We start from the raw sequence: 13,179 nt of genomic DNA on the forward strand, positions 1-13,179 counted from the left end.
GTCCTATCCATATCCCCAGTGACAGTGTGCAAAACTGTATTTTCTGTTGGCAAATGTGTGTTTCTGTTGAGTTTAGAAATGGGCTGCCCAGGATGATGTGCTAAGCGGGCCGTCGTGGAGCCGCTTCCGCCGTTGGAGGCTGCTTAGGCTGGCAGTCAGTGGGAAGGAGTTTACATCCAGACTGACTCTAAGATAATGAGACTAATTTAACATTGTTTGATTCAATATACTATAACCTAAATGCTCTAAATCAAATAAAAGCCATGTTCACATTTCTTGGAGATTGAGAGATACTGTTATCACAATATTTTAGACCAAGACTTTGAGTCATTTGCCTGATGTCTTTAGATGATTCTAGATTTTGGTTATGATGCTATGAAATCAGCACTTTCAGCTGAGCTTCCAAACTAGTTAGCATCTCAGTGTTTACTTTATTGTGGGTTTTGGTATGAATTACTAAATTACTTTTCAGAAAGGTACTGATTTTATTGCTATCAGCAGAGTGAGAATGTTTCACCATACTCTGCTCATCCCAGACATTAGCCCACTTTTATGTCTTATGTTTTGTTTGTCACTAAAGTGTCAAAAGTGGCATCACAGTGATTCAGTTCACATTTCTTTGGTTATTTATGAGGATGACAATTTTTTCATGTTTTTAGCTTTTTGTAGAGCTGAGTTCTGAGAACTAACATGTCTTTTGCACATGTTTTACTCTTTTTATTGATTTATGTAAGTTCTTTATGTAGCAGTTTCAATCTTTTATCTGTCATTTCTGCTGCAAGTATTTCCCCCCATTTGTTATTTACCTTTTTTATAATTTTTAAATTTATTTTATTTTTAAAATTTTTTAATATTTTTAGGCTGTGTTGGGTCTTCGTTTCCGTGCGAGGGCTTTCTCTAGTTGTGGCAAGCGGGGGCCCCTCTTCATCGCGGTGCGCGGGCCTCTCACTATGGCGGCTTTTCTTGTAGAGCACAGGCTCCAGATGCGCAGGCTCAGTAGTTGTGGCTCATGGGCCTAGTTGCTCCGCGGCATGTGGGATCTTCCCAGACCAGGGCTCGAACCTGCGTCCCCTGCATTGGCAGGCAGGCTCTCAACCACTGCGCCACCAGGGAAGCCCTGTTATTTACTTTTTAATTGTGATTCTTTTTTTTTTTTTAACCTCAGAGATTCTAATACTTTTTTCTTTGTGAGTTTTCCTAATGTGCTTCTGCTTAAAGTCCTTACTCACCCCCCAATCAGAGTCCTCTATGATTTGTGTTCACTTGCACAAAACAACATAAAGCCTGTCAATTCACTGGAGCATAGAGGCATATACGGGGTAATAAAGTAAAATCATTTTAATTTTTTCTTTTCTTTTTTGAAATTGTAGTATAGTTGACTTGCAATGTGGTGTTTGTTTCAGGTGTACAGCAAAGTGGTTCAGTTATACATATATTCTTTTTCAGATTCTTTTCCATTATAGGTTATTACCTATATGATAATATTGAATATAGTGCCCTGTGCTGTACAGTAGGTCTTTATCTGTTTTACATTCAGTAGTGTGTATCTCTTAATCCCAAATTCCCAATTTATCCCTCTCGCCCCTTCCCCCTTTGGTAACCATAAGTTGGTTTTCTATGTCTGTGAGTCTATCTCTGTTTTGTAAGTAAGTTTATTTGTATCATTTTTTTTAGATTCCACATATAAGTGATATTGAACAGTATTTTTTATTTGTGCTATTTTAAAAAAAGAAAGAAAAGAGAAGACAAGAAAAGAGGGCATAATAGAAGGGCAAATATCCATAGTCCCTGAGATCCGAGAGTGTTTGCTGCATCTGAGTCTCTGCGTAGAGGCCAGCGACTGGCCTCTGCCCTCGTGGTGCTCCTGGGTTTCAGGCTAGCGTTCTGGCCAGAGTCAGGAAGATAGCTAGAGGCCTGGATTTGCCTAAGACAGCCCCAGTGCAAGTTACAACTAGAACACGTATCTCACCTGACCATCACAGGGATTCAGTGCCTGGAAGTCCAGGGATGAAATGAAGGGGAGTCTTTTGGGGAAGGAGGTAAAGTGTGGGGAGACTGGGAAACCTGATTCCTGACATCTTTTCTTTCTGCCCCCGCCTCCTGCTTCCTCATTCTTACAACCTGCCCCCAAGACTTGGACACTAATATACAAGGAATGGGAAAAGGGGACATTTTTAGATTTCCACTCAACTAAGTTTATGTCTTAATCCAATCACATTGCATTTTTTCTCTTTATTTCCATGAAACTAAAATTTACACTAATAGGTAGTATGTAGTAAAGATCAAACCAGGTAAAATATAGGTCTTATTTCAGTAGAATCTCCCCCGTGAAAGGCTTGTGTCTGGATTAAGAGCTTCAAAAAATGCCCCAAATGAGGAGCAGCTGTTTCTATTATGTTAAATCAAACTCTTAGGATAAGAGTTCAAATGTTGCACTCCTATGGACTCCCAGGGGATCCCTGAAGTTATGATGTAGTAAGCATATCTAATGAATGAAGAAAAAAGAATATCGTTTCCTGTATGTTGGCTGTGGAGGCATAATTTAGACAAGAAAGCAACAGACAAAAAATTAGACGTTTCTAGAATCAGTTCAGCTACTCTGTGACTTCAGGTAAATCAATTTGCCTCTTTGAGTTTCAGTTTCCTATACAAACGCCTATCATATAGCTGTCTACACATAGGGCTGATATAACATATATCAAAGTGGTTTTTTTTGTTTTGTTTTGTTTTGTTTTGCGGTACGCGGGCCTCTCACTACTGTGGCCTCTCCCGTTGCGGAGCACAGGCTCCAGACGCGCAGGTTCAGCGGCCATGGCTCATGGGCCCAGCCGCTCCGCGGCATGTAGAATCTTCCCAGACCGGGGCACGAACCCACGTCCCCTGCATCGGCAGGCGGACTCCTAACCACTGCGCCATCAGGGAAGCCCTATGCAAGTGTTTTTAAACATGATTTGGAACTATGCAAATGTGCGGCACAGTATGTGTGACTGAAATAAATGTTTACCTCTGACTCCTAAACTATCCAGTCAAATAAACTACCTTTTGCATTTTTAATTTATGAATTCTAAAATATTAATTTCAAACTATTTTAATTTTAGCATGCATATATTTGAATGCCAAGTAATATATATAAAACCCTCTTTGGGGATGAATATCAAGACTGGATACTGATCATGGTTTAGCTGATCAATACTAAATACCATTTATAATTATGGAAGCGTTTTACGTTTTAATCATTTCAGTGACAGGGAGACTCTAGATGCACAGCTTAATTATTTTCAGCATGAGAATGGTAATAAATGTCTGATTCCTATTTTTCTTTGGATATATGGTTGGCCAGTTTGTTCGAGGCGGGTGCTCATGAAGCTGAAATCAAAGATTTGCTTTTATGTCAATTAGTTTTGCCATGTTCTCCAAATTGGTCTGTAGCAGTCTAAGATGGACATGTTTCTAATCCATTATCTTTGCTAGAAAAATTAAACAGGTCCCCTTGTTGATGGTGAATCAGTGCTCTGGTATCTGTGCATGCTTACTTGGAAGTCAAATAATGATTAGCGTAAAAGAAAAGGAATTGCAGGACCTGGAAAGAAAAGACTTGTGTTAAGAAAAAAAAAATCAAAAGAATTGTGTGTATTTTGGGTAGAGTAAATTAGAAGTGGGCTTCCCAACCTTTTTCTCCACATCATGGCACACCTAGAAATGGTTAGATTTGTACAGCACTCTGGTGCTGACTAGAGGGAATTTGGGACCCAGTCCCAGGTGCTTGTGGCCACACAGAGGGCTGGGGGGAATCCATGTAATGTCCACTAGGAACCCTGCCACTGAGGACAATGAAATAGAGGAAGGGGTGAGCAAGCACATTGATCTCAACACAGCCACACATCTCCAGCTGGACTCCTCTACCCGCTAAGTCAGCTCTTTCACTCCACCATCTCACTTCTATGACTTACATCTCTACCCAAGCTGGAAATATTTGAGTTAATGCTGTATTTTCCCTTAGCTCCTTGTGGTGTATTCAACTCAGCAAATATTTACTGAGCACTTCTATGCAAGGCACTGTTTTCCACTGATTGAAATCAGTCAACTTAAAGTTCTGGCTTCTGTCCTTCCTCTCCAGTCTCATGGCCAACACCGATGAGCCCATCCCCCATGCACACATGGGATGACTAAACCAGAGTTTTGCCTTGTATTTCTTCCCCCATTATATAGTCAGAGGCAGAATTCCATTCAGAAGTTCGCCATTTCCTGCACGCCACCCATTGGTCAAATCTACCAGAGAGGCAGCAGGCAGTGAGGCCAGGTAGACACAATTCACAGGGATCAGCATCTCAGGAGATGGAGTCTGTGAAGAAGGGTAGTGAATGGAAGGGGATGAGGACAAAGGGAGAACAATCAGCTCACCTGTTAATTAATTTAGAAATAGAAAAATGGTTTCCTCATGTTGCTTTCCTTTTCTGAAATGCCCAAGGGAGCTTCTCGTTGCCCTTAGAGTGAAGTACAAATTTCTTCCAAAGTCCTTGGCAGTCAGCCTCCGTCGTATCTTGCCTTTTTGGACATGCATCCTGGCCCTGCTACTTACTGTGCTACCAGGAGCTCATTATTTAACTTCATGGGACCTTTATTTCCTATTATACACACAGGGTACAAGACCCTTCTTGCAGATCTGCTATAAAGGTAGAGTGATCTTTGTGCTTTAGATCTGCCCTGCTATTTTCTGCAAATTCCACTGTCCCTGGGGGTGTAGCACAAATCCCATATGAAACCTTTTTATTCAGGTCTTCACTGATCGTTCACCTCCTCCACATTGAGCCCGTCTGTGTGCCAGTGAGTTTTTGTATATTAAAATAATTTGAATTGAGAATTATCTGAATTTTATGTTTGGGCTGCCTTGATGACAGGGCAATATGGCATTGTTGACTTCTTCTGACATCCATGTTTGTTTCATTGTACTACTTTCTTTTTTCTTTCTTTCTTTCTTTTTTTTTGTTTTTGCGGTACGCGGGCCTCTCACTGTTGTGGCCTCTCCCGTTGCGGAGCAACAGGCTCCGGACGCGCAGGCTCAGCGGCCATGGCTCACGGGCCCAGCCGCTCCGCGGCATGTGGGATCTTCCCAGACAGGGGCACGAACCAGCGTCCCCTGCATTGGCAGGCGGACTCTCAACCACTGCGTCACCAGGGAAGCCCCATTGTACTACTTTCTATTTACCTTTTTAGCTGCAATGACGGGCAATGGCGGGATTGCTTGAGGGTTATGACGATCATCGAGTCATCACATGAGTCACCTCTTGTGACTCATCAAATCAGAGTTTCAATCATGTTGTAATTATACAACACACTCAGGAAAGATTGATAAAGACTGATTTTAAAAATACTATAGTGATTTTAGAACAAGAGCAACAAAACTAAAGTAGGTTACAGAGCCTGGGAGAAATAATAACCTATTGCTGGGTTGACTGTGTATGTTGTGTCTTAAATACCTTAACCATGACTTGCCTCGCCCATACTACCCTAAAGCATTGAAGGAAAATAAGCAGGTATGGGAGAAAAATTAGGTTTGGAAAGACCTCGGCATTTCTTGAGTAAATTGTTATGGATACGGCTCCCCCTAGTGTGCTGAACAACACAGGTGCAAAAGCTGAGCTCAGGTTCAGGAGCTGAGAGTTCTTATCTCCAAACACCAACCTTATCTGAACGACTTGAGATCTCTCCTTTGCCACTGTTTCCTTCCTACTGTATAACCAACCACAGACCAGGGAAGATAGGGTGCAGATGTCTGTTACCCAATTTGATTTGAGCACCATTGTCATGGAAGGACTGAATGGATTTGAGGTACCCAAATCATATTAAAAAGCATAAAAAGTTTTATTTTAAAAAGACTTTCTCATGAGGGAGGGAACTGAAATTAGGGCGAATAAGCAAAATTAGAAGATGATTCCTTGTTAATTATTTTACTAAACATGTTATTGGCCTTCATCTTCTATTTGTCAAAATGTTAATCATCGGTAGATATATTTTCCTCAGGCAGGATACATGGACCATTGGAAGACCAAAACATGAACCACAGCAGAGGGAAAGAAACTCTTCCAATGAGGAGGAAATGACTTACATTAAAACAATGCTTCTCAAAGCATAATCTCCAGAACACTAGTTCCACAGGCTATTAATGGGTCTTAGTTCTGAGAAATGTAGGGTTTGACAAAATAAACTGAGTTTTTTAACTGCAATATTCCTCCAGGCCCTTAGCATGCCCTTAAAATACCGCTGTACTGTATGACAATAGTCTTTGAACTTCGGCATTTCCCAGGTAAACACAAGGGTTTTCTCCACGCCTATCTCACACACCTGGTTCGTGAATTATCCTTTGGGAACATGCACTGGATTAGAATTTCATTAACTTTCAATCAAAGATGGAGAACACATAGGAGAGTGTGCCAAGGAAAGGAGGAAAGAAAGCAGTACATTTGATACAAGCAGCAAATAGGGTGGCTGTAAGGACGTTTGCGGTTAGTGTCGTAGCTCTCCTTTGCATGTGAAACATTAGTAACCAACGTATTAAAGTCTCAAACCATGGCCGTCCTATAGTGGAAGGAAGGCCCTCAGAAGGATGGGCCATGCTGAACACATCAGCAGCCCACAAAATCATTACCAGATTTCTCCCACATCATAGCACTGATGCCACTTCTGAGAATGAGAAATAAGGTTCCAAAAAGTACAGCACCCGTCCTGTCAGGTTTTCAACTTTTATTGAAATTTTCCTTGTGCACAGCCTGTGCTAATTCGCAAGGATGGTCTAAGCTCCTTATTAATAGGATCACAGACACAGGGTCCTTCAAAGGACTTAGAGGAAGGCTGTATTTAGTACAAGCTGTGAGTTAAAGAGGAATCCTATAACTCACAGCTAGATAAACTCCCGAAGGGAGTGTTGAGAAAAATGGAAATCCACAGAGTCGTTTGTCTTGGATAATAACACTGACTCACATCCAGTAGAATGAGCCTCTTCCTATCAGCTCCGTTGACATTTCGGAAGTGCTGCTTTTCGACTCATTGGTACACTGGGCAACTGCACTGGAAGACGTGAGGGACTGGGGGCATCAACGGATCTGGACTTATGTGTAATTCTATTCTCTTTTGCTGGGGACGCAGCCTCAGAAGGACCGTGGTTCTTAGTCTCTTAGCATATGGGGGTAGAGGGTGGGACAAGGTTCAGCCCAGAAGCAGCTCTTCGTTGTCAAGGGACGTCCTATGTTCTTCCTAACGCTTTCCAGCTGGGTTGACTTCAGGCGTGGGGAGGTCAAGTGATTTACTCAAATGCCCAGTGAAACAGACCATCTGAGACTCGGACCTGGGGACTCTGCTGCTTGCCCCAGTCAGTCAACGCTCTGCTTCCTGCTTTTCGCCTCTTCTCTGAGTTGCACCAAGCAGTCAGTGTGCTGCGTCTGGCGCAGCCTGTCCTCCCGGCTGTCCCTGCTCAGGACTGGAATGAGGCGTGTTACAGGTCAAGTCTGAATGTTCTGGCAGTGCAGCGTAAGGCAGATTGCTCCATGCCTGCCCAAAGCATACAGTGTCTGGCAAAAGCCAGATTGAAGATAGCTACACCCACACGCCAAGATTCCAAAAGGAAAAACTTAGCTCACAGTTTTCCTTTGCGTGGTGATTTTTCTTCCCTTCCTTTTTTTTTCTTTTTCTTTCTTTCTTTCTTGCTTTCTTTTTTTAAAAAAGGGAATCCCCATGTTTACAAGTTGAAATCCAAAATGCACAAGTGGTCAGTTCACAATTCTGTGACCCATGAACATCTGTGGGCCTGGGTGTTCCCTGGGAATCAGCAGTGCCCGAGCTGTGAGCCAAGCCTGCCCTAGGCAGAAAGGAATTCTCAAGTGAGTGGAACAGTCGGTGAGCAAGGAGGCCTGCGAGTGATCAGGGCCTGGTTAGCCTCTAGTTCTGGTTTTCCAAGGGCATGTCTGCACTCACCTTCAACTAGTTTTATGAGCTGCGTTTGACTTTATTTTTTGAGATGGGTCCATCTGAAACGCCTTACAGGAAGTAGGACGTGACTTTTCATTTTGCCTCTAAGAAAAATGAAACTCTGTAATTTGAGATCGGCAAACGTGGTTCAAGTCGGTTTATCCAAAAACAAGAACCTCTGAGTAGAGAGAAAAATCTAGAATATCTGACACCAGCTTCTGAGGACGTAAGTGCTTGAAAACCAATAGGGCCTCCCTCTGCGGGAGAGGGTCCTACACCCCCAGCTCCTAGGAGAGCTGCAGAGGGCAGCTTGCTGTGCTCCCTTCAGGTGGCAGGTGGTACTGGGAGCGGCTAAATGCGCCTTATCATTTCCACTCCGGATTCTAGGTCAGTAGGTGGACTCTGGCTCCATCACTATTTTACGGTTTTAATTTGGTAGATACTCAAACGTTAATTAAACTCTGAATGGAAAAAGCCCCTGATGTATTTGCATCTCCCATCTGGACCTTGGTTTCCTCATCTGTAAAATGAGGGAAAGGACCAGATGACTGCTGAGCCCCGTTGCAGCCCTAGTGGTCTGTGATTTTAGGTTTGCTTTTCTCCTAGTTGGAGTTTACTTCATCTGCTCTAACTTTTCTGCTGTCATCTGGGTGTTACAGGCTGATTCGTGTCCCCGTGAAATTCATATATTGATGCCCTAACCCACAGTACCTCAGAATGTGATTATATTTGGAGGTAGGGTTTTTACAGAGGTGATCAAATTAAAATGAGGTCTTCAGAGTGGGCCTTAATCCAGGATGACTGGGATCCTTATAAAAAGAGGAAATTTGGATACAGACATGAACACACATGGAGTGAAGACCACGTGAAGACACAGGGAGAAGACGGCCATGTGCAAGCCAAGGAGAGAGGCCTCAGAAGAAACCAACCCTGCTGACACCTTGAGCTCAGACTTCCAGCCTCCAGAATTGTGAGAAAATAAATTTCTGTTGTTTAAGCCACTCTGTCTGTGGGACTCCGTTATGACAGCTCTAGCAAACGAATACACTGGGTTACACCACAGTGAGTTTTCTGAGCTGTGAAAGAAGTTCCATGTGTTTTTCTTAACAGACTCAATACTGGTAGCCTGAAATAGACTTTTCTTTGGCAGGGTATTCAAAATACTTTAAAAAATCGATTTCTTTGTCATCAGGTGGAAGTAAATTATTTTAGTAAAATAAATCCTCTTTATTTTTATTTGAAGGGGGTTTCACAGTTTTGACGCACAGAATTGTCTTCCTGAATGGCTGTGGAGCATCATTTTGCCTTTTAAGAAAGACTGCCGTTACCTATAAAATTCATTTGAGGCCAAAGAGCTCATTGGATAAGCCCGCAGGTAACAGCACATTTATAACGAACTTCAGAACACACAAGCAGCTCCAGAGGGGGCAGAGTCCTGGTTTTGTGTAGTACTTTTGCCTTTAAAGTTCACTCAGAGTCAAACATCTTGTGACTGGGTTACAGACAAATAACTGATAAAGAAAGGTAACCACTTATCACTTTGCTGTTTAAGACGCTCAGATTCTTACTTGAAGTTAAGGTAAGCAAAATGGATTTTTCTTTCATCTAGTACCAAGATTCTGGTTCTTTTCTTTTACAAAATAGTCACATGGAGTTGGACTGGAGTGTCCAGTATTTAGAAAGCATGGGGATTCCCTCGCTCTCTGTGTGAGTTCCATTTGATGCAGCAGTGAAACTTCTCAGGAAGAGCATTTCTGGATTAGAGCCTGCTCACTTGGGAGGTTAGAATCACCCACCTTTGGAGGCTCTGCATGTCTGAGAAGGAGATCAGAGTACTCGCCGAGCGACGTGGGATGGCATGGCCTTATTTTCCCACGTGACTGCAGGTGGGCAGCGTAGATACCCCACTATCATGGCTGGGGATTCCGACGAAGCACCCTGACACCCAACCAACCAGTGCACATAGCAACGAAGCCAGCAGGTGTTTAGTGTCATCTAATTATAAGAGTTTCTAGATTGTTAAAAATACATCTTTCCCAAAATCACATCTTAAGGAAGGAGCTTGGCCTACTAAGAAGGCTGAGGGGGCAGTGAGGATCTGCAGGCACCTTTATTTCCAGCTATCGACAGAACGGAAAAAATTTCAACTTATTTATATTCATTTATTTATACGGGTAACGAATAAGTTAAGGAACACTTCATCTCAAACACAGATTGCTTTTATTTTAGCTAAGCTAATGTTTCAGTTCCATATATATTTTTGAATTTCCATCAATGTCAAACACCATGTTTTCTTCTTAAAAAAAAAAAACAAAACAATTTACAAGCACTTTTACGGCACTCAAGGAAAGTAGGCTGAAGGTTCATAATAATAATTTTCCTTTTAAAAAACATCCATCAGACCAAAATAAAATCATTTTAATTAACTCCTTCCTGAGTAACTAAAACCTTGGAATGTGCTGAAAGCTTATAATAAATAAGGCAGTCAAAGATCTACCAGCTTAAAATGTATTTTTTAAATTAAACTATGTAAAATGTACAATATATTTCATGAAGTACAAACTGTGTTGGGCTCAGGGCCAAAGAAACGTTGTCGTGTGTGCCAGACAAACTGATGAAGTGCCTCGACTTTTAGGGCCTAGAGGCTGTTTGTTGGGGCAAAATTACATTAAGGCCCTGTAAGTAAATCAGCCAGCCTCGTTCGCTGTGACGCTATAATGATCACTGCTGACAATAAATGCCTTTGAACACACAGGCAGAAGTGCCCATGTGAACTTGCACTGAGAGGATGCATTTTTTTAAATGACGAATTGTCCTGATGTGCTGACAACAGCAGAGAACACTTAGCAGACCTTATTTTCAGATAATGAGATTGCACAGTGTGTAAACTAACGATCATTCTTTATATGCGATTTCAAAGGAATGGACTCACAAGGTACCAGGCAGCAGCTCTTGCTCTGTTGTTAGTATGATAGCTCTTCTCCGGGTTGATTTTTAAAGTAAGCCTAATGGTAGGGCCCTGGTCTCTCTAAACAGGACAAAGGATATTTCCTCTTCTAAGAACATTTCCCTTCATCACTTCCCTGCCCCAGTTCTCTGAGGCAGAAAGGAGGCCCACAAGCGGCCAAATGCTGGACTCTGTGCCTCTGTGGTCCCAGCCTTCACTGGACTCCTGCGGGGTGGAGCCTTCTCAATACATCTCATAATAAAGTAGCTTTAGTGCACACTTGACAGGTTCCAAACGACTTGCTTTATATCTTGGCTACCGTCCAATTTTAGTGAACGAAGAAAAAATTCTAGAGAGACTTGTTGGTTTCTGAAAAGCAGAAAATGTGTAGCTTGTGTAAAGTCAGTCTTATTTACTATTAAGTATTCCCAACTCACACTTTGCTAGTGCTCTTGAAGGGCTGGCTCTAAGGGAAAAAACATGAAGGAGACAAAATTTGTCCCAAGTACCTTGCCTGTCACCAGCACCTGCACCCCTGCTTCTCAGCTGGCTATATATTATCCACCCAAGAGTATATGTATTTTCGGGGCGGGGGTGGTCAAAGATGAAAACATCTCAAATCCAAAGAAACAGATTTCTAATGACTGAACCAAGGCATCACGGAGATGGGCAGGTGATGGGAATGGGATGGGGAAGAGATATTGTGGAGGAATGGAACTGCCCAACTTCTACTCAGATCACTTTGGGGGCAGACAACTACTCATAATTCTAGCCAAGCAGTCTCTTACCCAGAAGCTCCTGCTTCTCTTCCCGATGTCCTAGTAGGGGTTCTCAGCAGGGAGTTGCTTCCCTAATAAGTGGAACTGTATTTCCACTGCTGCCTGCACAGAACTCAGTATCCCTTTCTGAGCCCCCAAAACACCAAAAACAAGTACCTCTTAAGGGATCAGAAGGTAAAAGATACCAGCTGCTTTGGGACACAGCTGGCCAGGGGTGTGCCTGATAGATCGTGCATCGTCTGTGGTCAGACTTGGAACTTACGCCACAGGAGTCAAATGTCAGAGCAAAATTGGTTCCTGGGTTTCCAGTTAAAGCAATGCTGGTAAGAGACATGCTTCATATAGGGTGCAAAGGACACAGCCATGCCATTTTCCTAGGCCACATGTCCTCCAGAGTTGATCTGTCTTGCCTGTGCTCTTCTCTACACAGCCAACAAACTCTTTTCCTGGCTATGCTACTTTGAAATCTGTCAGAATGGTGCTCGGAAATGAAATGTCTCAATGGAGTTTGCTGTGCGCTTTGACCTTGAGAGGTACTCAAGGCTCTGGACTGGTGAAGGGTGCGGCACAAGCCTACTTGCTCTTTCAGAGATAGTAAGCGTGCTGCTCTTGGTGAAAGTGTCCCCTGAGATGGACCAGAGGCAGAATTCTACCCATGTGGGCAGAAACCACTTACCCAGGGACATCCTTCCTTCTGATGTCCTTATCTGTCTGACCGTCTCCTCTTAGATCCTTCTAGAGTAGATTCCCTGGTCTCTGAACTGGTTTTGTGTTTCTACTGAAGTATACAAGTCTGGATGTTTCCTACCACTGAGGTAATATTTTTATAGGTCATCTTACAAATGATAAGTTACTGGGCTATAGGCGCTATTTCTCCGCGTTCTCTCGTTTATGCTGGGGGAAGAAAAGCTATTTTATGACGAGATGCCTTGTGATGGAGCCATGTAGCGTACCTCAGAAGGACCCAAGGAGCCAGAAAAACACAGAATAAAATCAAACAAATAAAACCCGCAAAACCGGGCATCTCCCAATGACCCCAACCTGTGGGAACGTTTTGTTCTTTTTAATGCTGCCGAGCATTAATTTCGTCCCTTAAGGATTTTGCTTCCCCAAACAAAAAACTTTCTGGAAAGGGAGATTAAGCCATTGGAGGCAACACAGAGCTGGCATCACCTCTTATAAATATCTTCGAGCCACTTCTCATCGTCCTGTTCCTCGTCATCAATCGGCTCCTCTGTTTCCAATGGGGTCGGAAGGAAGAAGTGGGGTCTCAGCACGGGGTGGCTGACCCGGGACTTCAGTCCGAACTTGCGCTTCAGCAGGTGGAACTGCTCCTTGACGTAGTGGTAGAACTCGTACTCGTATCGCATTCGCTGGTAGAGAATCTGCACAGCCTCAGGAGAGGGGACGGTCTTCTTCACGGTCACAGTCATGTTTCCAAGTTTCCTATGCTCTGCAAAAGAAGCAGGGTTGCACGTGAGCCGTTGTCTG

At 43.0% G+C, this 13,179-nt stretch overlaps 1 protein-coding gene and 1 long non-coding RNA gene across 4 annotated transcripts in view; one reads left to right on the forward strand and one right to left on the reverse strand.

The window, feature by feature from the left end:
* The window catches only part of LOC117196481 (uncharacterized), a 349,791-nt gene that overhangs the window by 7,425 nt on the left and 329,187 nt on the right, over window positions 1–13,179 (forward strand). The gene's annotated exons all lie outside the window — the stretch shown is intronic.
* Window positions 1–13,179, reverse strand: part of UST (uronyl 2-sulfotransferase) — a 300,409-nt gene that overhangs the window by 1,314 nt on the left and 285,916 nt on the right. Inside the window, exon 8 of one of the 2 annotated variants that reach the window (XM_004263732.3) lies at window positions 10,166–13,141. The exons of the other annotated variant lie outside the window; for it this stretch is intronic. Coding sequence (XP_004263780.1) covers window positions 12,858–13,141 — 284 coding nt within the window. The 3' untranslated portion in view covers window positions 10,166–12,857. Of the gene's footprint in view, window positions 1–10,165; window positions 13,142–13,179 lie in introns of those variants that run through there. 2 annotated transcript variants of the gene reach the window in all.

This window comes from Orcinus orca, chromosome 12 (assembly GCF_937001465.1).
Source record: "Orcinus orca chromosome 12, mOrcOrc1.1, whole genome shotgun sequence".
Lineage (NCBI taxonomy): Eukaryota > Metazoa > Chordata > Mammalia > Artiodactyla > Delphinidae > Orcinus > Orcinus orca.